The sequence below is a fragment of the Asterias amurensis genome, chromosome 2 (assembly GCF_032118995.1).
Source record: "Asterias amurensis chromosome 2, ASM3211899v1".
Lineage (NCBI taxonomy): Eukaryota > Metazoa > Echinodermata > Asteroidea > Forcipulatida > Asteriidae > Asterias > Asterias amurensis.
The window spans coordinates 29,021,250-29,045,755 of record NC_092649.1 but is presented as its reverse complement, the minus strand read 5'-3'; the positions used below and the strand labels follow the sequence as shown (position 1 = coordinate 29,045,755).

The following is a 24,506-nucleotide window of genomic DNA, read 5'->3' as shown; positions in this document are numbered from 1 at the left end:
CAGGCAATTGATAGCATCTCTGTATATTCCATGTTATTATTCAGGCAGTTGATAGCATCTCTGTATAGTCCATGTTATTATTCAGGCAATTGATAGCATCTCTGTATATTCCATGTTATTATTCAGGCAGTTGATAGCATCTCTGTATAGTCCATGTTATTATTCAGGCAGTTGATAGCATCTCTGTATAGTCCATGTTATTATTCAGGCAGTTGATAGCATCTCTGTATAGTCCATGTTATTATTCAGGCAGTTGATAGCATCTCTGTATATTCCATGTTATTATTCAGGCAGTTGATAGCATCTCTGTATAGTCCATGTTATTATTCAGGCAGTTGATAGCATCTCTGTATAGTCCATGTTATTATTCAGGCAGTTGATAGCATCTCTGTATATTCCATGTTATTATTCAGGCAATTGATAGCATCTCTGTATAGTCCATGTTATTATTCAGGCAGTTGATAGCATCTCTGTATATTCCATGTTATTATTCAGGCAATTGATAGCATCTCTGTATAGTCCATGTTATTATTCAGGCAGTTGATAGCATCTCTGTATAGTCCATGTTATTATTCAGGCAGTTGATAGCATCTCTGTATAGTCCATGTTATTATTCAGGCAGTTGATAGCATCTCTGTATATTCCATGTTATTATTCAGGCAGTTGATAGCATCTCTGTATAGTCCATGTTATTATTCAGGCAGTTGATAGCATCTCTGTATAGTCCATGTTATTATTCAGGCAGTTGATAGCATCTCTGTATATTCCATGTTATTATTCAGGCAATTGATAGCATCTCTGTATAGTCCATGTTATTATTCAGGCAGTTGATAGCATCTCTGTATATTCCATGTTATTATTCAGGCAATTGATAGCATCTCTGTATAGTCCATGTTATTATTCAGGCAGTTGATAGCATCTCTGTATAGTCCATGTTATTATTCAGGCAGTTGATAGCATCTCTGTATATTCCATGTTATTATTCAGGCAGTTGATAGCATCTCTGTATAGTCCATGTTATTATTCAGGCAGTTGATAGCATCTCTGTATATTCCATGTTATTATTCAGGCAATTGATAGCATCTCTGCTTACAGTGGTCATGATCCTGGAGAATAAAATGACATACCTGACTGAGTAAGTATCACAAAGTTACTCTTCAGAGTTTATTGTATTTGATTTACAGAGAGTGCAAGAAGACAGAAATCTTAACTTCAGTCATAACCCCAAAAAGAAAACCATCTTCCAAATTAACAACTGTCTTCTTACTAAAAACTTGTTCATCGCTTCCAATAACGAACGTATCAATGAATGGTTTTAAGATTTCATGGAAATCAACTGGAACCACCTTCCCTGCATTCTAGACCAAATGTTGCTTGCTAAGTGTCCTGGTTGTTTTGAGCACACTAACAATCCTAGTATACAGGAATTAAGATTTAATGTCCAATTTAGAGGACAAAGCAATTATGGTACAGTAATACTACAGTATCTTGAGTCTTGTATCTTGAATACAGTATCAGAAGCACCAGAGTTTGAGTCTGGTGTTCTTACCCCTACATGTACCACGACTGGGACTCGAACCCTCAGTCTGCTGATCAGAAACACCAGAGTCCGGTGCTCTTACCCCTACCACGGCTGGGGACTCGAACCCTCAGTCTGCTGATCAGAAACACCAGAGTCCGGTGTTCTTACCCCTACCACGACGGGGACTCGAACCCTCAGTCTGCTGATCAGAAACACCAAAGTCTGGTGTTCTTACCCCTACCACGACTGGGGACTTGAACCCTCAGTCTGCTGATCAGAAACACCAGAGTCCGGTGTTCTTACCCCTACCACGACTGGGGACTCGAACCCTCAGTCTGCTGATCAGAAACACCAGAGTCCGGTGCTCTTACCCCTACCACGACTGGGGATTCGAACCCTCAGTCTGCTGATCAGAAACACCAGAGTCCGGTGCTCTTACCCCTACCACGACTGGGGATTCGAACCCTCAGTCTGCTGATCAGAAACACCAGAGTCCGGTGCTCTTACCTCTTTTTTGAAATAATTTGTCATTTTCTTATTCAGCATCATAATTACTCTGATGACGGAGCTCATCCACACAGCCGCTGACAACAGCCGAACTAGACAACTTTTCCTCAGGTAATTCTTATCCATATTACTTACAACAGTTTTAATTACTTCTTTGCTTGTGGATGGACAATCAGATGTGACAATCAGTGCATACTGGGCCCAATTTCATAGAGCTGCTTAAGCACAAAATTTTGCTTAAGCAAAAAAATTCTTGCTTAGTAAAATCAGATTACCGGCCAAGACTCCACTCAATTGGTATGCTTTTGTAAACAACAGCTAAATACCAGTCACTTAAGCAATGTACATTTGTATATTGCATGACATTTTGGCCAGGAACATGTGTAAAATAAGCAAGCTATTTTTGTGCTTAAGCAAAATTCAGCTCTATGAAATTGGCCCCTGGTTGAGATAAGAGTTGATACACCACAATTATTTTGTAGAATTACAGCAACTTGCAAAGGTTCAAATCCTACTCTGTACATGCTGTTACCACAAGACCTATATTGTTTTCCCACTAAGCAAAGTTTCAAGTAATACTTTTAAAAAACATACTTGCACACTTATGTCGGACTCTGTTATAAATTGCATATTATAACATATTTTTAAGAGTCTGAAGAAGAACTCTTATTTTTTGTTTAAGTTGGCTAGGAAAATTTCAAAGATCAACAACCAAAAAGATCTACCTAAAAAAAATATAAATACTGACAATAATTTGTTGAAATGTAAAATCAAGGTTTGCCTTACTACCTTTTTTCGTAAAAAGTTATTTTTTTATATAATTTATTTAATTTTTGTTTTCTGACAGAAATGAGAGTATTTTAGAGAAGCTTCTATCAAACTGGGTTGCTCTGTGTCTGTATGACCAACTTCAGGTATACATGTACATAATTTCAAAGCAGTGTATGCACAGCGTGTACAGTTGTTCGGTTGTTGTATGTGAAGGAATTCATTTGTGAAGGTACCAACACTGATAGCGTGCTTAACTTTTGACTGCATAGTAAAAAGTAGTAAAGATATTTGGTAGAATAAATTTTATTTGCAGTGGATTTATGTTCCTGTACACAATTAAAGACACTGGACACTATTGGTAATTTTCAAAGACCAGTATTCTCACTAGATGTATCTCAACATGTGCACAAAATAACAAACCTGTGAAAATTTGAGCTCAACTGGTCATCGAAGTTGCGAGATAACTATGAAAGAAAAAACACCCTTGTCACACAAAGTTGTGTGCTTTCAGATGCTTGATTTTGAGACCTCAAATTCTAAACTTGAGGTCTCAAAATCAAATTTGTGGAAAATAACTTCTCTCTTGAAAACTACGTCACTTCAGATGGAGCTGTTACTTACAATGTTTTATACTATCAACCTCTCCCCATTACTCGTTACCAAGTAAGGTTTTATGCTAAAATAATTATGTTTAGTAACTACCAATAGTTACCACTGCCTTTAACCAGTAAAAAGAAACATTTGAGTACGGTGATTGATGTTGTCTTCTCTCCTTCAGAGTCACACTGCCTATCCTCTGTTTGTCTTGTTCCGTGCCATCAAACATCGGACTGAGAGTGGTCCAGTTGATGTCTTCACTGGAAGGTCAAGATATTCTCTCAACTTTGAGAAGATGTTGGAGGAGGATATCGAGTTCAATACCCTTGTGAGTTTTTAGGGTCAAATTTAAATCTAGTTTCTGGAATATTAAGATTAGAAAACATAATCAGCTGGTTGCCAATGCTTGTTATTCTACCTTCACTTTTTCGTTATGGTCAAATTTAAATTTAGTTTCTGGAGTATTTACTCAGATTTGTGTTCATGCTTTTTATTTGAGTCATAAACAAATTACACAAAACTCGAACTGTACTTTTTATGACGAAAAACATTACTAGGTAAATAGTTTCTTGAAATTGTTGATCTGGTACCTCCTTAGAATCTCATCGTGCCCATTGATGAAGAAGGAAATGTCATCAAGGAAGTCAAGGTGCTAGACGTAGACACTATCTCACAGGTCAAGGAGAAGATCTTAGATGCCATTTATTGCAGCACACCTTACTCTACCAGACCCTGCGCCAGCCAAGTCGACCTTGGTATGTCAGAAACCTCTTTTAAATAAAGTAACTGCTGGTTTTAACTCTTGCCCTTTCCCCTTGTGGCCTACCCATCAATTTAATTCCAAATCAAATTTAGAGCACCTTGTAAAAGTTGATCAAGAAACTTGATCTAATATTCTTGAGTTGTACCAGTATGTGAAACAAAGTTTGTCTGTCTTCATCATCAGAATGGCATCATGGCACCAGTGGTCGTCTCGTGTTGACTGACATGGATCTCAGACCACCAACTGACAGATGGCGAAGAATCAATATGCTAAAGGAATTCCACGTAAGTGTCATCTTCCTGATAAAGAACTTCTAGGGTTAGACGAAGAGCCCCCCCCCCCCACCCACACACCACCACCCTCACAACAAATTCTTTTTCACTTCTTTTTGAGTAATTGTTTGTTTGTTTGTTTGTTTGTTTGTTTGCTTGCATGGGTTAGCTGGGTCAGGGATCAGATATTTCAGACTTTTATCTGAATTCAGACTTGTTTAATAAGTATACCTGTTTATAAAAAAGATTGCTGTATTTTTCTCCAGACTAAATAAGTTGGGGTCTTTGGTTTACTTCTTGAGCACTGAGAATACTGTTCTCAGAAGCTCTGTTGGGTCTATAACACCAGGGGTGATAAAAAAGTAGAATTGCCATCATTTCAATGTACCTCCGACTAAAGATCTGGATCCCAGTTTCAGACTTTTTTGTCAGCTGTGGCTCTTTTCCCTGCTGGTATTTTTTTTTAGGTGTTCGGGCAAACAGCCTGGAACACCTCTTATTTTTGTTCGTTTTTTTTATTTTATTGATACTTCTTCTTCTTCTTCTTCTTCTTCTGTACGTCCCTTGTCCCCCTACAAAAACATCTTTCCAAACATCGTATGAACTTGAAACTTCACACATAGTTAAATATTTATTAGGAGAAGAAATCGTGTGAGTTACGTCATGATGACGTCATCAATTCTTGAGTTATGAATATTCAAAGTTTATTAATTCAAAAAATCATAACTTTTGATCTACATGAGGGATTCTTACAATCGAAACATCATCGGAATCGTTATTGCAAACTCCGTAAAGGCCCCACAGACATGACCCCATTTTGATGTTGTCTTCTGGCTCAAAAAAGAGGTTGGAAATTTCAAAATTCACATCTAAAGAACAGAACGTAAATCCCCATTGGTATGTGCATAAACATTGCACGTAGGCATACACACAACGTGTAGTGTATTAGTGGTGCAACAGAGTCACGCTCCGTTGATCATCCATAGAGCGCGAAAAAGCTTCATGCAGAATAGTCTTCCTTCAAGGCGGTTAAAACATACATGCCCATTACAATCTTTTCTACAGTCGTCAATATTTCCTAAGTTCATATTTCCAAAACTACATAAGCTATTTTGACAATCTATACATCATATGAAAGGGCTTTACGTACTTTACAGAAATGGATATGTTGGTGAACTTTCGTTGACCTTTTGACCTGTTTAAACCGGAAGTGACTGTGAAATGATTTGAAAGGGCGTTGTTTAATGCCTTTTAGGTTGAAATCATGGAGGAGTAAAGAAACATACATCCTTTGATGCTTTACCATCACAGCATACAAGTCTGGCAAAGGTCTGGTTTAAAACAAATATTACCGATGACATCACCAAACATCTTTTACTAAAGTAATCAGGTTGTTTTGACAGTTTTTGCAATTTGAATCATTTATTACAAATCTTGAGAACAAAGCAAGGTGTAACTATTTGTTTTTTAATCCAGGCTTCTACTCCCGGTAACCGAACACCTTGAGTTTGTCCACAAACTCTCAATCTCTAGTTAAATGTTGTAACAGTTGTTGGAGGTTTCATTATTATCCTTGGTAACCTACAGGTTGGGGATAATGATCAAATGAAGATTGTAGAGAAGCAAGACATTGCCAATGCAACTCTTTCCAAACCTGTTCTTCAGTTCTCACAGGGAAATGAGGACAGCGCATACGGTAAGTTAGTTGTTGTACCATCATGGGTTTCTGTTACTCTCTTTTTATTGAAGGTAGGGCTATACTTTGGTTATGACATGTAACAAATCTTCTATCCAAAAGCTTACTTTCTGTAAGGATAGAGTGTGTAGTAACTGGTGAAACTGTTTAGTCTCAAATGACCCAGTTGATTCTAAATCAATAAAAACATTTCACGGAGGCAACAGAGGCGATTGCCTCCGTTTCCCCTTGCCTTGGTGCCCTTGAAATGCTCCAGTAGAACTTTACAATTTCCTCATAAGGTGCCCTTTGCCAAAGAGAAAATGCCTTGGTGCACTCGCCCTTTTAAAAACGAAGCATACAGCCCTGACATTTGAATCTGAGAAATGATTCATGCATTGTAAAGTATTTAAAGGTGATGTAGAAACTTGTTATTTTCTTGTGCATTCCCATGAGGACTCTATTTCATTGGAACAAGAGTGCATCACAAAACAAAATTGATCTTGGAGCCCCTCTTTAAGAAGAAGTTTCACTCCCGTAAATAATTTTCCATCTTTATTGATTTTTTTGCCAGAACCATTTGCATAGCATGCTTCTCCTTTCCTATGATGTTTAATTGTTTGTTGAGGAAATTGACTTAGGTTTTTCAATGCTTACCAATCAGCTTAGTTACTTTTTGCATTAAGAGCTTCTGATAAACCCCTAGAGTTACCCTGAAATAATTTGATTGTTTAATTATTTTGGGATATATGTTTAGGAAAAAATAATGTTGCGAAATAAAGTGTGTTTTTTGTACTGAATATTGTATAACTTGATTTCTGCATACTTTTTCTCCCTGTCAGCTAATGTTGGAGTTGATGATATGGCTAGCCGTAAACGATACAGCTATCGTCGGGATACCATTGTAGAAGTTGAGCCAATAAAAGGAATCAAAGACTGGCATCTGGTGAGTTATTGGGCAACTAAAGCATTATTAGAAACATATTTCTTTAGAGTTGCAGGAATAATAAATGTCATGGTAGGGGAGCACAGTTAACTTTTAGTTAGTGTCATTCTGGCACTAGCATAAGCACCGGTAGAGCTGCCAACATTTGCGTACTTGCAATCAAGGCGTTTTTTTTCCAAGAGTCGAGGAGATAACCAAAATTACACTCAACACAGTAAGGGAAATGTTTCTGAATCAGGGAGATTGTCAAATGTGTTCATCAGAACATCGAAAGATTGTGTTATTTTCAGGGAAATCTTTTGAGAATCAGGGAAAGTTTGCAGCTCTGGTATTGGCCGCAGTTTAGTTTGATTGCCCTATTTCCATAAGAAATTACTTTAAAGAATTTACAGATAATGCTGTTTCACAAAACAAAAAACATACAACAACTTTTGCATATGCCACAACAATGAAAACCTGTATCATGCAAAATTGTTTGTACTTGTTTGATAAATGTGAAACATTTAATCAAACATTTTGTAACTAAATACCACTTATCATCGACAGATTTTGTCATGCATTTCCTTTAAAAAAAACTTTTCAGATCTATACAGATAGGTGTTTGAAATTCAAATATAATTTTGTTGATTAATTGGAAAACATTGAACATAGCATCTTGAATTGTTCTTTGTACTATTTTCTCCAAGGTTCAAGATGAAGACAACGGCTATGATGATGAGGATGAGGAAGGCAAGAAGAAAAGATCCAGAGATTGCTGCAGCGGGTTGAGATCAGTCACCTTCAGAAATAAGATCACTCGCAGGAAGATCAAAGAGATCTCATTCCCAAGACTCATGTCAACAAAGGTTAGCAAAATAGTCTGCCAACTTGGGTAGTTTTCATCAAAGGCTCACTACACTAGTTAAGCCCGGTTCATACTTCCTGCAAATGCTAATAATTTGCAGAAGTTGAACTGTGCTTGACTCTGTGGAATATTTGCATCAAAAATAGAGTTGTGACCCCAAATTCACGTCAAATTTACGTTCAACTTCTTTGGAAAAGAACACGGCTGAGCTTACGCCTCTATCCTAGACACCAGTTTATCTTCACCACTGATAGAGATAAGCAAACATTCTTGACATCAGGCGTGTGGTTTCTAAGGATCTTTCCTGATGTTAAGATTTTCTGAAAATCTCCTTGAGCCTTGAGATATTTTTACAAGAAGTAAAGCAGTGACATCAGGGAGAAAGAAATAGTCCACAAACCTGCAGTTTGTTTTTTGTTATGATGTGTAGTATCTTGGAGGTTGTCTAGAATAAGGGGATCCTGGCCAGTACGCTATACATTCTGCAAAACACTGTTTTAAAAACAACAGGCAAAATTTAAACCAGTTTGCAGCAATACATACTTATAGTTGATTGTTAAAAAACCTCAAATTCAACTATTTTAGTATTTGGTGAAACCTGTTTTTATCAGGATTTTGATTCATGTGAGGATTGCTTGTGGCTTTTTGCTTCCTTTCATGCGATTCATTTGTCTAACTGATAGTTTCTTTGTTTTTCCGCAGGGAGTCATTCAAAAGTATGTTGATGACATGTTCAACACCATTCTATCAGTGGAGAGCGCCCCCAAGGCCATCAAGTACCTCTTTGACTTTTTTGACAGTCAGGCCATTCGACATGAACTGGAAGAAAGTGACCCGGAAATCACACACATCTGGAAGAGTAATATGTAAGTTGCTGGATTTGTTTGCTTTTTATTTTCTTTTTTTCATGATTATCAGTCATGAAGTATTTGACTGTGATGAGTAAGCATAATGTTTCCTTTCTTCAAGCTCTCTTTCACTTCAAATAATCAAACCAACTAAGATTGTGTGTCCATTGCTTTTAGTCTGCCACTGCGTTTCTGGTCCAACGCCATCAAGCATCCAGACTACATCTTTGATATCCGAACTGGTCGCTCCGTTGGTGCAAGCATGGATGTGATTGGTCAGTTATTCCATGATGTACACGATACTAAGACACATAAACTGGGACAGGTAACTGAAATAACATAATAATTTTGTTTTTAAGAGAAACATCTCAGATTTTTTTTTTTAAATTAACAAAAATACTAGGGAATTTTTTTAGGACTCGATGCTTTGATTGAATCTGATGTTTTTGTTGACAGGAGTCCTCTGTGAATAAGTTATTGTACGGCAGAGAGAAGCAGAAGTACCAGCATGTTGTAGAAGACTTCTATAATGGAGTTCGGGATTTGCCGCAGGTGACCACACAGGAGCTGAATAAGGAGCTGTACAAAGCCAGCGAGGTAAAACTGTCAATTAAACCTCAGCATACTGTGTTGACTTCCACCCCGTCACTCCTTTCAATTTACAAAAACAAGTAAATTAGAAAGAGAACAGTTTATTTATATGAAACCAAGTGGAGTAAAGTTTCTGTTTTAAAAAAAAAGGAAAATGTCATAACTAGTCCTTTTGTCTTTTCAGAATTTCACTGGTCTGTTTAGCAAGTTGGACACCCTTGAACGGCTGTGGTATATTGTCAGCAAACACACTCCAACGGTAAGTTTGTCAACTCTTCTTCAATTTGTGAAATCCCATCTGAATTATTGTACTATTTTGACCCTGAAAACAAATTATATTATCAACCATGAATAAAAGACGGAGAAAGCGTGAAAAGAAATTGCTTTTGTCACCTTTGTGAAGTCTTTAATGCTGTGATTTATATAGATTGATGATCCTTTCTCTTTGTCATAATGTGTAGTTAGGCTTTTGATAATGGTTGAATATTTTAATTGTACATTGTCATGCGCCTTTAAACAGCTTTGTGTAGAATTGGACCAAAAGAATGGAACACTCTCCCTAACCACATCAAGGATGGTAACACTATTCATATTTTCAAGAAACTCCTCAAATGTTTTCTATTCCAACAAGTGTATCAAAATTAACTTCATCCAACTGTCTTGAGCGCCTTTGAACAACTTTGATTAATTTTGGCGCTATATAAATTCCCTCTGATTGATTGATTGATTGATGATAAATAAAATTGAGCAGGAGGGGCCCTAGCTATTTTCTGCCTCTGATTGGTTAAATTCATCTTGCTTTCTCCCTTAAATTTGTCTTCCAATTATTTCTGCTTCATGTGCTTGTAGTTACCTTGACTTTTATTGATAATTTCTTTTATTTGTTTAGTTTCTCATGCTATGGTATATAATGATGATCATTAAATAAGCTGGATTAGGGGACCTGGCTTCTATTTCACTTCCTGCCTTTGTTAAATTCATCTTGTGCTTTCTCCCTCGACTGTGTCTTCCAATTATTTCCTCTTCTTGTGTTTGTAGCGCATAACTTTTAAATAAATCTTTTTTAGTGCAGGTCTCTTTCAGTTATTCTGATACCTAAGAAATGAGCCTTGAATTAAAGGAAGACCAAGATGGTGGACTTTGTCTTCTCATTTCTTTTTCAGATTCTGGATGTTCTTGAGTCTGAACAAGAATATGAAGAAGCCCACCTTGGATACCTTCTTGAGGAGGTGCAAGTCACTCTCTCCAGTGGGGATGAGGCTTTGTAAAATGGCAAAGCGACTCCACCCCCTTCCAGTACTCATTTCTGTTATGTAATTAGCAGAAGCAATCACACAATGTGAAAAACTGGCTTGAACAAACATGAATTATTTTGATAGGTCTATTCGTACTATCACATATTTTATTTTTAGTAGATAATAAATGTCCATCAGCAATAAAATAAACATTTGTTTTACCCATCCACTGTGTGTGATGTTTTGTATGCTCAGTACTTTCCTTGGGATGTGAACCCATAACCTTTGCCCTTCTAGAGTAGATGTCTTGCCAACTAGGCCACCGAGATTGCTCAATAGAAAGAGCTGGTGTTGAAATCTGGACTTTTTAGATCAACAACTACCAGAGTAAAATGCAAAATTGTAAAAGTTTTATGTGAAAGTGAAAACTCCAATATTAAAAATAAAAATATTATTCCACACAGAATACAACCTCCCCCCCCCCTGGTTTCCCATAACTAAAATAGGAATAACAAATACACCAGAGTGTGATGATTTTAATGTTTTTAGCACATTTTTTATATTTACACTCAGACAATGTATTATTTGTTTACATTCATTATAGATTATTTTTTGTAAAAGAAATATTAAATGGCAAAACTAGAGCCCTAAAAAGAAACTAAAGTTAAGTTGGCTAGAATGGCCCTAACCCCAGAAAAACGGTGCCCCCCCCCCTTTTTGCCCTCTAATATTTTACCTTAGTTTTGTCACTGTTCAAAGTGTGGAGGAGGATATAATAAAAGATAATTTATAATACATGGACAGATAAAATAAAACTATCCTGTGTTGTTTTTAATAATCAGTTTTTAAGAATGACGGGTAGGAATGATGAAGTATAGTGACAGTTTTTTATTATTAAATGCTGCTTTTTATAATTTTTTAAAAATAGTTGATCCTGATATAGTTCTTTTTTTGATTTGCCAAGTTTAAATAATCGTCAAGACAACTACTACATACAAATCTTTTATGTTTTATCAAGCAGGTATATAAACCAACAATGCTCATTGGTGGTTGATGCTTTATTTATGTAAATATGGATATTTTATAAATGGTGTATGGTTTCATGCATAAGATTGTATGCCTATTTCTTTAACCGACAAAAAAATATATATATTTACACAAGAGATTTAATAGCATTTTTATAGAATTATATTTTTGTAGAAGTAATAAAACAAGTATTAGGTGTATTTAAATAAAATCAAAAAGATTATCAGAGCTTTTATATTTTCGTTTGAAACCGAGTCATACATTCTAACTTATAGCATTAAATTTCAGAAAACATTCCTTTGTGTCTGACAATCAAATATTGCTGAATTCTTCAAACTATTTAAAGTAGTTTTTTAACAAACAAGTTTTGTTTTGTTCTAATAGATTTAAAGTCTTAATTGTAATGTTTTACTTATTAAGACTTTTCCTTTTTTAACTGTTCATGTAATTCTGCTGCTGGCAGCAATTTGAATAGTTTTTGTATTCAACCATTGAATAATAATAAAATTCCGGAAGGTTTTTCATGAATATTGCCAATGAGTTAGTTCAGTCTCCTGACGATGACTAGAGCAAGCTAGTCGAAACGTCGAGACCAACGAACCGACTCCGCGGTAGTACAGTTAATCACGATACTATAAGCTAAAGTAGTAGTCCCAGCCTATTTTCTATACCATCCGCCCGGGAAGTAGTTAAAAAAAAGCAGGATAGTTCTTTTCAGAACTGAGAAGTCTCCCGAACCCCTGAACATCTACTCCGCGGTAGTAGAATAATGCAAGACAGTTCTCTTAGAACAAACTCTACCTGGCAAGTAGATACAAACACGGTGTTAACCGCAAACCAAATAAGTTAGTTCACAATGCTGGAAACAGTTGGGCCCATCATTTTGAATCCACTTTCATTCATTTGTTGAGAATTTGAGTTTATTGTATTAACTTGAAGAATTCGGGTTTACAGTCGTTTGTGCAACCTTACGTAAGACCCATCATGTTAAACGGTGTCCGTGATCGTCGTCTTGATGACCCATTGTCCCCAACCGCATAACTCTTGGAATTCCACACGAGATCGGTGTTTAAAAGGGTAGACAATGCTCGCGAGCCGGCAGATTCCAAGTTTCGGTTTCCAGAAACAGACGGGTGAGAACTTCAACTGCCGGGCTAGCAGACACGTGGCGTGGCCCGGAGCCTTCTACTGCCCTTCTGCTGGCTGTGCTTGGTCCTTGCCGGGGTTTGAACATCAACTGCCGGGCTAGCAGCCACGAGGCGTGGTCAGGATGACTTCTACCGTCTTCTGCTGGCTGTGCTGGGTCCTTGCCGGGGTTTGAACTTCAACTGCCGGGCTGCAGCTAGGGGATTCTGTCCCCCTGGCTAGAGTTTGCTGTCCGCCACCGACCGCCGTCTGCAGTGATGACAACCCAGTAGAACACCTCGGGGATACGCCCACCACTAGACCATGGCAGAGACGGGACTTCAAGCCCCAACTTCAAGTTTCAACGGAGGTAATTTCTCCTCTACTTCACGCATTCCGTTACCACCAACCCCCAAATTTCTCTGTATTTAAATTCTATTCATTGTATTTAATTATTTTCATTGTATTACATTTCCCAATTTTACATCCCCTTATGCTCAAATATTTTTGGAGCGCTAAGTTATTAATTTCATTTTAAAGTCTGATATTTTGTTGTTCTAGACCTTGACCCCATTCACATTTATTCAAGTGCAGTGCTTCCCTTTAATTTTGGTCAAGTTGTTCCGTTGGTTTTGCGACTTCGTAACAATATTCAACCACTGTAACTAATAATTTTTGCATGATGTTTTTAACGATAAAACGTGGGCCTAAAAATTCTTGTTATTTTGATTGTTCTTGTATGCTGAAACTTATCCTCTCTGTAAATAGCTTTCGGATTCTTGCGAGAAAGGTCCTTTAATCTTGTTAATTATAATCTAAACATCATCTTTAAATTATAATAAACAAATATTTACATTGAACACATTTGAAAAACATTCGTCATGGTTCCACTTTTTTCAATTTTTTTACTATTAAAAACCACTGACTGAACAAAATTCTACAAATTGCATTACACAGTATTTGTCAGTGTCAAGCTTGGGCCACCGTATATTTTGATTAAAAAGTAAACTTTTGTTCAAGGTACGTCCCTGAACGCACTGTGCGCATGCGTCGAAGACGAGCACTTTATTTTGAGTACAAAACAAGTGACGGTCGTCGCTCAAAGAGCTAGCAGACTACTCCAAGGAATGGTGGCGACACGGAAGTGAGTTGAAAATTGTTGGTGTTACGTTTCCATTTGTTATGTATGTTTGTTATACAATTATACTTTTGTACAATTTCACGTTTATGCACTTTTCATGCATCCTAAAAACCCTAACCCTAACCCGAACTCAACTGACCACTGACTGTCGTTTGTCCTATTTTTTTGTAGGCCTATCTTGTTTCAAATATGAATATTACATTAGAAGAATGTCAGTGACATATTTCGAGACAATTTTTGTCTTAAGATTCGCTGTTGTTACTTCCTAGTTTTAGCTCAAAATTACCCTCCTCTTGGCCTTGGGCTTGGCCAATGTTGGACTGTCCCATTTTTTTGGCCTTGCCCTTGTTACGTGTTCATGGTGTTTGGAAATGGAAGCACAACATATTAATGACATGATTCATGAGTAAATCCCCCATTTTGTCAAGTTGTTTAATTGATTCATGCCAAAGTGCCACCTATCACAAACTGTCGCAGGGCCCAATTTCATAAAACATGTAAAGCACAAAATATTGCTTGAGCACAGAAAAAATCTTGCTTTAATATCGTAGCGTCGTACGATATCGACCCTCATAATCACATGTTTTCGAACCCCCAACTTTGATTACCGTTTACCGCGAGATTGTGCAAGCTGCACCGGATGCAGAAGCTATGGCCTATGCAGTTTACTCACGGTCTGTATTTTTATCAGGCTTAATCATAATGAGAATAAATTTCCTGACGTTGGTTATGCTTAAATATTTATAAAATTATTTATTTTTGGTACTAATATCACTAGTGCATTATTATGCTAACATTCAAATGAGTCAAAGAAACATCCAACCTCGAACGGTCAAAACAAAATTACTATCTGCAAGATTGATTTTCATTCTGCTTTAGTCACTAGATGGATCACGTGAGGTGGTTACTATTTGGTATTCTATGGTGTGCCAATTTTGAGGAAAAAATTAAAATATTTAAGTGAAAATGACCAACAATTTTTTATTTTTATTAACTGCATACTGTAATAAATTCCAATAAGCGTAAAAAATATTACGTCTATATTAAAGAGAATATCTCGTAGATTGGTTTCTTGTCTCCTGAAACAAAACATTACTGGTCTAAAATGGGGAAAACGGATTGTTATGAAGTGTGTGTTTTAAGGGGGTGGGGTGTTCTACTTTCATGCCTTATGATATCTCTGGATTCTAATAGTAATTAAATTTGTTAAGTAGTTAATTGAATAATGATTTTGAATTATTTTGCATGCCATACTAGCTTCGGAGTATTCAATAAAATCCCAACCATTGAAAGGTGTGAAAACATATGACGTTGCTCCAATGTTGTGCATGCATAAGCACTGTTAAAGGCGGACTGTCTCTAGCAACGTAAAACCAAAACTTTAAAAATTTCAACACACCATGAAGTGTAAGTGTTATTGTTAAAAAATTGGATAGATGATTTGAAAAAAAAAACATTCAGTTTTTGATTGTGAACAATTTTCCTGTTATCCTACTGAAAACACATGACATCAGGATAGTATAAAAAAGATTACCAGCCAAAATACAATTTTTGTGTGACTGTGTTACCATACTCGGTTCATGCTTTTAGCAAAAAGGATTTGCCAAGCAAATTTGTTTGCTGTTCAAACAACTTCATGGAATTAAAGGTGCTTTAAATAAAAGCATACTTAAGGCAACTACGGTTGACAGTAAGGTTGCTTCCACACTAGTCAAAATAACTGCTTATTTTGCGCTTAGCAGAAATTGATTTAAAGACAGTGGACACTATTGGTAATTGTCAAAGACCAGTCTTCTCACTTGGTGTATCTCATCTCAACATATGCACAAAATAACAAACCTGTGAAAATTTCAGCTCAATCGGTCATTGAAGTTGCGAGATATTAATGACAGAAAAAACACCCTTGTCACATGAAGTTGTGTGCTTTCTGATGCTTGATTTCGAGACCTCAAGTTCTAAATTTGAGGTCTTGAAATCAAATTTGTGGAACTTCTTTCTCAAAAAGTTTATTACATGTACTTTAGAATCAGAGGGAGCCGTTTCTCACAATGTTTTATACTATCAACCTCTCCCCATTACTTGTTGTAAACCAAGTAATGTTTTATGCTAAAAATTATTTTGAGTAATTACTAATAGTGTCCACTGCCTTTAAGCAGCTCTATGAAATTGGGTTCACAGTTGAACGTTCCCATTTTCTTTAGCTGCCAATTGTTAATGGTAAAGGAATGGCCAGAGCTCTGAAAATGCCATCCAACTTGTTGAGATGCTGGGATAACTTACTGCAGGATGATGACACAAACTTAGACGTTGTATCTCTGGATGTTGGAGGACATCTTGAAAATAGAATTGTTTTGCAGAATACATTATATTGTTTCGTGGGATGAGGACATGCTAAAAGTTTAAATGTTTTCTCAAGAAAAATTATCTTGGGTTCTCAACCATTTCAGGATGTTATCATCTAAACTCAAGATGAATTATCTCATGAAGTTGACATTGACATCCCTGGATAATTTATCTTGGGATGTTGTGGAAAATTATGTGGACATCCTCAGAAAAAATAATATCGGATCTTACTGTAGAATGTTGTCATCACAAGATAATTCATCTCAGAATGTTGTCATCTTAAATTTGTGATGTCGTCATCCTGCAGTCAGTTACCTCAGGATCTCAACATCTCCAATTAATTGGCACTTCCAGAGATCTGTAGGAATGTGAACAGATTTTACTTGTCTCGCCCTGAGTGGCAAGTGAGATTTATGTTGGAAAAATTCTCAATTATAAAAAGTTCAAGCCTGAAAACTTAAGATTTCTTCTCCACAGTGAAAACATATTAACACTTGTAATGTTTTGGATGAGTGATGATGCACAACATTGGGAACTTGTTGCTCTAAGTGGTGAGAAATGAGAAGGTACACATGTTAGAATTCAATGCACAGGCTTTGTTTCAAAGAAAGTGCAATGAACACAAAAGTGTAATGGTGGGAACTAATACTGGAAATTATTGTTACATTTGCTCTTTATTTTACAATAATAAAGCCCTTAACCATGGCTGTGATAAACAAATTCACAGCAATAACCATTGCTGTGATTATCTGCTTATTTTTGTGTTTGGTTTCCGCATACCACATTATTGCAATTGTGGTGATCATTGAACTTGAACAACAAACGTCCTTTATGGAACTTGGATGGAGGGTTACACAGATTTGGTGGTAGTTCGTATAAGGTTTAGTTCCTGTTTGAGTGAATAGGAAAACTGTATTACTACTGGAAGGCCATTGACGTGCAAATCTTTCATTCATTGTTATAGATCTGATTGAAACTACTACATTGTATGCATCTGTGGAGTGAGTTAAGTCAACACTTCAACTGAGGCAAGTGCAAACTAGATGGGGATTGATTGAAATAAATGTAGGCCTTCATGACTACAGGTTGAGTTGCCAATCTGCTTCTGGTGTTTTTTTTGTGCACCTTGTAAGCAGGCCTTGAATTTCACTTAGTTTTGTAGCGCTTAAGATTAAAGGAAGACAAATTGCTCTTATTGCCCCTGGTAATGGTATTTGTCTCAGAACCCCTTGAAAAGTAGGCTAAAACTCCACCAAGGGAATTATACACAAATACTCATTGTTTATCTGACTTGAATGAGTAAATTGTTTGGCATCATCCCAGAACAACAGCACACCACAAAAATAATTTGTCGCTATGAAGCCCCACACAGCCAACAATACACATTTTTTGAATATCATGTTTGAAGTTTAACTATTCTTTGCAACTATTGTTTAGAATATTTTCTTGTTAACTTATTACCAAAATAAATTACCAAAATAAAGATGAATTAATTCAGTCATGACTGTCGCGATTGTTTCCTAAACACGATTGACACTTGCCTGCAGAGCGCTGGGTTGTGTACAAAACAATAAATGGAATATTTTGTCACCTCGTGAAAACACCAAAGTCAAACCACTCCTGTTTTGGCACTGTGCCCAAGCCAAGTATTCAAATGGATTCCAGTGGTGAATTGTTATTTTTTTCGCTTTGTAAAAACAAGAAATGGAAAATATTTAAATAATTGATTATGCCAATTAGTAATTACAAAACTTGATGAAAATATATTAGTATTGATCGATTAATATTTTACCCCTAAAAAATATGCAAAATGTTTTGACACATTTGTATAATTATTTGTTAGAAGCTAAAGAATGTCACGTTAGTTAATGGGGTTTTTTCGTTTCAGGCCTAGTTAATCTTTCTTATTCGTTCCTTATTCTTGATACAGCAAGGGAGCTACAGAGAGTTCAACTTTCTAACACAGTCTAAGGAGAATGTCATTGCAGCTGAGTATGGAGGCCCAGAGGAGCCACGTAACCATCTTGTTGGTTGTATGTTTGATCCTGCTGGGATTATTAGGTAGTGTTGTATCAGCTGAATGGCAAGGAGATCTGTCATCTTATCACATTGCTTCATTCAGTAATCCTCATCCTCCTAGACCTCTCAATGATCCATCTGGTAACCACAATGCTAAATTCAATCATTTCACTCTATCTGGCCCTGATGGAGCTGTGTATGTTGGAGCTGTCAACTACTTATACAGACTGGATAGTTCATTGAATCTGCTACAGAATGTTAGTACATGTCAAGAACTAGGAGAGGATAGATGCGATATATTCACCAACTACAATAAAATCCTGATATTAGATAATCAGAATCGGTTGATTACATGTGGAAGTGAGAATGTAGGAAAGTGTCAGTTCAGGAATCCAGAAGATTTGACCGATGTAGTGTTTCAGCCAGAGCCTAATGTTGCTGGTTTTGGAGAGTTGTCTACGGTGAGTTTGATTGCACCAGGAACTGATGGACCAATGGGACCAGGGGCAGATGGAGGAGACTGGTTGTATGTAGCTGTGACTTATTCTGCTGAGGTTATGTATGGAGCAATCCCACCAGTCAGCAGACGAATCCTTACTACAGACGGGTTGTTGATATCTCCATCACCTGGCACAGGGTATTCTTCATTTACTGCATTTGATACTTCCAATCTAAAGACTCCAATCGATATTGCATTTGTTACTGGTTTTTCATTTGATGGATTCACATACTTCATCACTTCTCAAGAGGAGGATTTTGAATCCAATGTCTTTGTTTCCAAAATGAGCAGAGTCTGTCAGACCAGTCCATTGTTTGGCTCTTACACAGAAATCACCCTACAATGCCAAGGATCAGATGGTAGTGTGTACAGTTTGGTACAAGCTGCTCATATTGGCCCAGCAGGTCAGGATCTTGCTGTATCATTAGGTTTGAAGGTTGAGGACATGGTGTTGTATGCTGTGTTTGCTAAGAATGAAGGAGCTGATGGGAGTAGTGATGTACCTATTGATCAGTCAGCATTGTGTGTGTATAAGATGAGTGATATTTTAGATGCCTTCAAGGAAGCAGTCAGGGGATGTATTCAAGATGGAGATGACTACTCAGTGCAGTACTTGGAAGGATCCAGATGTACTACATTTCCAGTGAGTAGATTATTCATAATGGTCAGCTACATTGTACATTAAGATTTTATCCAAGGTTATGTCCATATTTAGAATGATGTCCTCAGGAAAACCTTGGAAAGTAGTCTTTTGAAGTATGCAATAAGAATGTGAAAAAGAAACAAACGCCTTTCCAGAATGAATCAAGAAAAGTTGGATTAAAATACCTTTATTTGTAATATAACAAATTTGTATTAAAACAATTTTTTTTCGCAAAGGCTCCTTCTGTAGTACATTTCCAGTGAGTATATGGTCATTAAGGCTACATCCCAAGTGATGTGCATGTTTAAGATGAATGATAATATTGGTGCTTTCAGGGAGGCCTGCTTTCAGGGAGGCCTTGGTAAGGCCTTATGTTTGGCCATCTGCAGAGCAGTGCGAGCCAATGTAATACCAATTTCCGTCTGTCAGTTCGTCCGCGTTAAAGTTTTTGTTTTAAGTTTAAGTCTTTGAGTTGAGTTGTTTTTGGTATATACAAGCCAAAGTGAGATTGTTATATACAATTGCCAGTAATTTTCAGTAATTTTCAGCAATGTTTTCAAATAATGTTGAAGTTTTTGGAATAACAAAAATGTTAAACGTTGCCTTGGATCGGTCGAGTTGGTCTTTGAAAAGCGTTTGTTACAATATGTATATGGGTAGAAAGATGCTGTAAAAGTAGAATACAATGATCCACACAAACATGCCTCGAAATTGCACGGTTTTCCTTTTACCTCGTCGACTAACACGGTCGGCCATTTATGGGGGTCAAGTTTTTGACTCCCATAAATGGCCGACCGTGTTTGTTCGCACAGTAAAAGGAGAACCATGCAACTTCGAGGCAAACTTGTGTGGATCATTGTATTCTACTTTTAAATTATCTTTCTACCCATATGCATTTCATAACAAACGGTTACAAACGCTTTTTTTATAGACCAACTTGTCCGATCCAAGGCAACGTGTTCCTTCAAATTAAAATCTTTTATAATGTTTTGAAATTGCTTGTTAAAACAAAAATCAAACTCCCTCTCACTGGTTGCAGTTGGATGTAGACTTGACTCAAGTCCCAATCCAGTGCCATCCCCAGAAAACTACTGGGATAACTTTCCGCACATCGCCACCACTTTTTCACTAATTTTTACAAAAAGGGATATCTCGTTGAGGTAAATTACTATATTATTTCATATCGAATGAAAAGTGGTGGCGCCATACGGAAACTTTTTCAACTACTGTTTTGTGATGCTCTGCATTCCAAAACCTGTTCCGCATGCGGGACAGGGACTTGACGATGTCGCAGTCGCCTGGTATGTAAATGAATTCACTTATGAATATGTAACATTGTTACATGATACGTTTTAACCAATTTATATAAAAAAGAAAGTACTAAATGTTCATTTGAATTGAATTAATATGTTGTAACACACATTGGGGTTGGTTTTGTTTGCAAAATTAGAATTGAAATGAGTTTACTCGCCCCAACCCTTCCAATGTCTTCCACTACACTGTGATGTCACAGAGTATAATGAATATTTTACCGGCGGGGCAGCGCGTCCACGCTCCATTGGTTTTGTGCATCTCCCCGTTTGGGGAGATTTCCCAATAACATTGTGCATAGTAAGAAACGACCTCGTCAAGTCCCATTCTCGGGACCACATTTTGATGGCGAGCGCGCACTGTACTGTGACTGCTACGTGTTGTTTTATAGGAAGTTGGGGTACACGAGAATGGGATGTGAATCAAGTCTAAGGTGGATGAGCTGAAACCATGAAAAACATTAAATGGTAATAACTCCTGATTGCAATGATGGACTGACTTGAAACTTAAGTCAAACATTGCTTCTAACAAGTAGATTCATACAAAAAGATAAAACTCAAAGACTTAATCACTGGTTTCAGTTGGAATGAGCTAAAACAATGAAAATGTTTTAAATGATGAATTGACTTCAAACTATAGCTTTTTATATATATAGATTATAAGAAAATATAAACCCCTCTTTGTGCATTACTGGTTCCAGTTGAATGAGCTGAAACAATGAAAACCTTAAATGGTCATAACTTCGTATTGCAATGATGTACTGATTTGAAACTTAATACATTGCTTCTGTCGTATAGATACATATGAAAAGATAAAATTCAAAGAGTGCATAAATGGTTCCAGTTGAATGAGCTGAAACAATGAAAACCTTAAATGTTCATAACTCCTGATTGCAATGATGTTCTGATCAGATTAGAAACTTAAGTCAAATATTGCTTCTTACATGTAGATTTGTATGAAGAGAGGAAACTTAAAGAATGAATCACTGGTTGCAGTTGAATGAGCTAAAACAATGAACAAATTGAATAGGCATAACTCCTTATTTCCATGATACACTGACTTGAAATATTCATAATTATCCCAGACAGTTTCTCTACTCCCATTAGTGGAGAGTGCGTCACGTGGGGGTGTTTAAACCGTTGATAAAGACCAGTGTTTATAACCAGCTGGCTTCCGCATGTCGGGCACACAAGATTATCACGCGGAACGCATTTCATAGCTATTAGTAACCTATTCTTAAGCGCGCTTGAGTATAAGCTTGGGCGATATCGATTTATTTTATTCACGATATATCGCCGACAATATATCGCGATATTTGATATAATCGCGATTAATGAAATTTGACATCATCAGTCTTAAAACTCCAAGTGAAAGTTGTAGAAGAGACAGTCCTAGCATAAGAGAGGTGTTCTAATGACCTATTCTTCTGGTTTTACTCCAAACCTATGGGGTGCAAGATGTCTCAGCTAGCAAATACATCGCGATATTTAATCGATATATCGATATATCGCGATATATCGATATTTCGATTAAAACCAAATCCATCCGATATCGAAATCGTGTCCAAATTAATATTGCGATATTCGATAATATCGTGATATCGCCCAAACTTACTTGAGTACACACAACCCACGCGCAACTGACTCTTCACAAAGTGTCTGTCATTGTATTTTTAACAAAAGGGCATTTATGAATGGGAATTAAAGGGTCGTTGCCGTGCGCTAAATGCCCCTTCTTTGGTTCAGGCTTTTACCACACGTTTTTGTTTTTGACAAGATGGGAGTTTCTTTAAAAACATCAAAATACTTCCCATCCAAGTTTCTGTGAAATCATTCTGCTAGATTTCACACATTGGTAAAGACTTAAAACTTATACATACTTAATTGTTTAAGATGATGTTTGTATGACTGTACAAATTGTCAAAGTCGTGATTGTATGTGTATAAGAAGAACCAAGTTTAATATTTGCATGGATATCTTTCTTTTCATGTCCAGGTTAGTCCAGAAACGTTTTTTTGTTATCTTACTGATTTGAGCAACAGCGCGTATAAACATGCTAAAGGTACTGATGTAACAGCATCCAATGCTGTGCTGGAACTATCAGGTAAATTAAACAAAGTAATTTGTACAGAATTGTTAGTTTGTTGGTTTTCAATACTAATGTTTGCTTGCCAAAGTATGCCACATGACTTGTGCTGTGTTCAAAACAATTGTAGATCATGTTTTGAAACTTATCAAATTCATTTAATATTCCACAATAATTGATGCATAGAGATTCTGAATCATCAGTAAAGAATGGGAATATGTTTTTTTTTTAACCTGATAATTATATACTTTTATTGACAGACACCCTGATGTCATCCATCATTACAACTACTGAAATGAACCACACTGTAGCTATTATTGGAACTGACTCCAATGGGGAACTTTTAAAGGTGCGTACATTTTTTTGAGCTGAATGTTTTGTTTGCATTTTAGGAATTTTAGGAGTGTCTCATTCGTAATTCAAGCTTGGTTAAAAATTCACGTCAGATTTTCAGATTAAACCACTGAAGATTAGTGAACTTTGTTACATGGTCTATACTACAGTTGAGCATAAACACCTATTCGTATCTTCATAATAATTCCTTTTGGTTTTTGGAAATACCAAGATAGCTATTTTCTTTTTTTACTGTGTTACAGGTTCACATCCAGAGCAATACCTCGGCCAGACTGTATGAAAGAGTAGACCTTGAAATTACTGGATCAGTCCTTAAAGATGTCAAGATTAATGATACAACAAGAGAGATGTACATACTCACTGAACAAAAGGTCAAATAACGAGACTAATAATTTCAAGTTGAATAAATAATTTAGAGCGGAATTTAAATGTGCATGGGTGCTCTACCAACTGAGCTATCTAGCTCTAATAATATCAACATGAATCTGTATGCATGAGGGGTATGGAGATCTTGGGACAACTCGGCCGTAACATCATTGACTGAGAAAACCACTCAAAATAGAAGAAGATCCAGGAGAAATAAAGATATAGCATTATTCTATTATGTAGCTTTTAATATATCGATTGTAGAAATTCAAACAATATACTTTTCATGAAGCTGAACTTTCTTATTTAGTGTTATCTTTGAGTCATGCTTTATTTCACGTTATATAGTTTCTGAAGATGCGTGTTGAGAATTGTGGTCAGTATACAACGTGTGAGACGTGTATTGGTACGGATGCAGGGATGGATGGAGACCCATACTGTGGCTGGTGTACTCTGCAAAGACAGTAAGTATTGTATCTTGACTGATTAAGATGCATGTTCAGAATAGAATAAAATTCATGAAATAAAAATATTTTGAAGATAGTTTTTCCTTTATCCCACTAGCTGTTCCGTTTTTTTCTAATTTGCTTAATTTTTATTGGAAGAGCCTGTGTGTGATTTTCTTTTACATAGAATGGCCAGTTGAATTTATTTAGATAAAGTGTGAGCTAATTTCTTTGTGTTTATTTATGTAACTTTTATTTATATAGATGCACCCTGTATTCAGAATGCAAGATGCCTGATGTGTCTACCCGATGGTTAGCCTACAATACTGTACAGTGTAGTGAGATAACCAATGTGGATCCTTATAACAATCTACCAATTACTGTCACTGAACAACAGGTAAGTTGCAACTTAAGAAAAGAAATAATTTTACCCTGCCACACCTGTTTCTTTTCCATTCTACTTGTCCACCCACATAAAATTGCAGTTGAAGGAAATATGAGTAGTTTTTGGAAATTATGAAGGACTTAACCGTTTTGTTACCTCATCCTTTTGTTTTAGATTTACATGGCAGTTTTT

At 36.5% G+C, this 24,506-nt stretch overlaps 2 protein-coding genes across 4 annotated transcripts in view; both read left to right on the top strand.

Moving 5' to 3' along the window:
- The window catches only part of LOC139933761 (plexin-B-like), a 36,386-nt gene extending 24,569 nt beyond the window's left edge, over positions 1 to 11,817 (top strand). For all 3 annotated transcript variants that reach the window (XM_071927959.1, XM_071927960.1, XM_071927961.1), the window contains 14 exons: positions 1,070 to 1,135; positions 2,066 to 2,140; positions 2,877 to 2,943; positions 3,579 to 3,725; positions 3,996 to 4,152; positions 4,344 to 4,444; positions 6,020 to 6,128; positions 6,950 to 7,053; positions 7,740 to 7,898; positions 8,600 to 8,763; positions 8,923 to 9,070; positions 9,202 to 9,342; positions 9,521 to 9,595; positions 10,500 to 11,817. In XM_071927959.1, the coding sequence (XP_071784060.1) occupies positions 1,070 to 1,135; positions 2,066 to 2,140; positions 2,877 to 2,943; positions 3,579 to 3,725; positions 3,996 to 4,152; positions 4,344 to 4,444; positions 6,020 to 6,128; positions 6,950 to 7,053; positions 7,740 to 7,898; positions 8,600 to 8,763; positions 8,923 to 9,070; positions 9,202 to 9,342; positions 9,521 to 9,595; positions 10,500 to 10,604 (1,618 nt within the window). In that variant the 3' untranslated portion in view covers positions 10,605 to 11,817. The remainder of the gene's footprint in view (positions 1 to 1,069; positions 1,136 to 2,065; positions 2,141 to 2,876; positions 2,944 to 3,578; positions 3,726 to 3,995; positions 4,153 to 4,343; positions 4,445 to 6,019; positions 6,129 to 6,949; positions 7,054 to 7,739; positions 7,899 to 8,599; positions 8,764 to 8,922; positions 9,071 to 9,201; positions 9,343 to 9,520; positions 9,596 to 10,499) is intronic.
- Positions 11,818 to 13,785: 1,968 nt separating this feature from the next.
- Positions 13,786 to 24,506, top strand: part of LOC139933760 (plexin-B-like) — a 34,487-nt gene continuing 23,766 nt past the window's right edge. The window contains exons 1-8 of the mRNA XM_071927958.1: positions 13,786 to 13,866; positions 17,171 to 17,234; positions 18,137 to 19,367; positions 22,673 to 22,781; positions 23,024 to 23,112; positions 23,360 to 23,488; positions 23,832 to 23,947; positions 24,194 to 24,326. Of these exons, the coding sequence (XP_071784059.1) occupies positions 18,183 to 19,367; positions 22,673 to 22,781; positions 23,024 to 23,112; positions 23,360 to 23,488; positions 23,832 to 23,947; positions 24,194 to 24,326 (1,761 nt within the window). The 5' untranslated portion in view covers positions 13,786 to 13,866; positions 17,171 to 17,234; positions 18,137 to 18,182. The remainder of the gene's footprint in view (positions 13,867 to 17,170; positions 17,235 to 18,136; positions 19,368 to 22,672; positions 22,782 to 23,023; positions 23,113 to 23,359; positions 23,489 to 23,831; positions 23,948 to 24,193; positions 24,327 to 24,506) is intronic.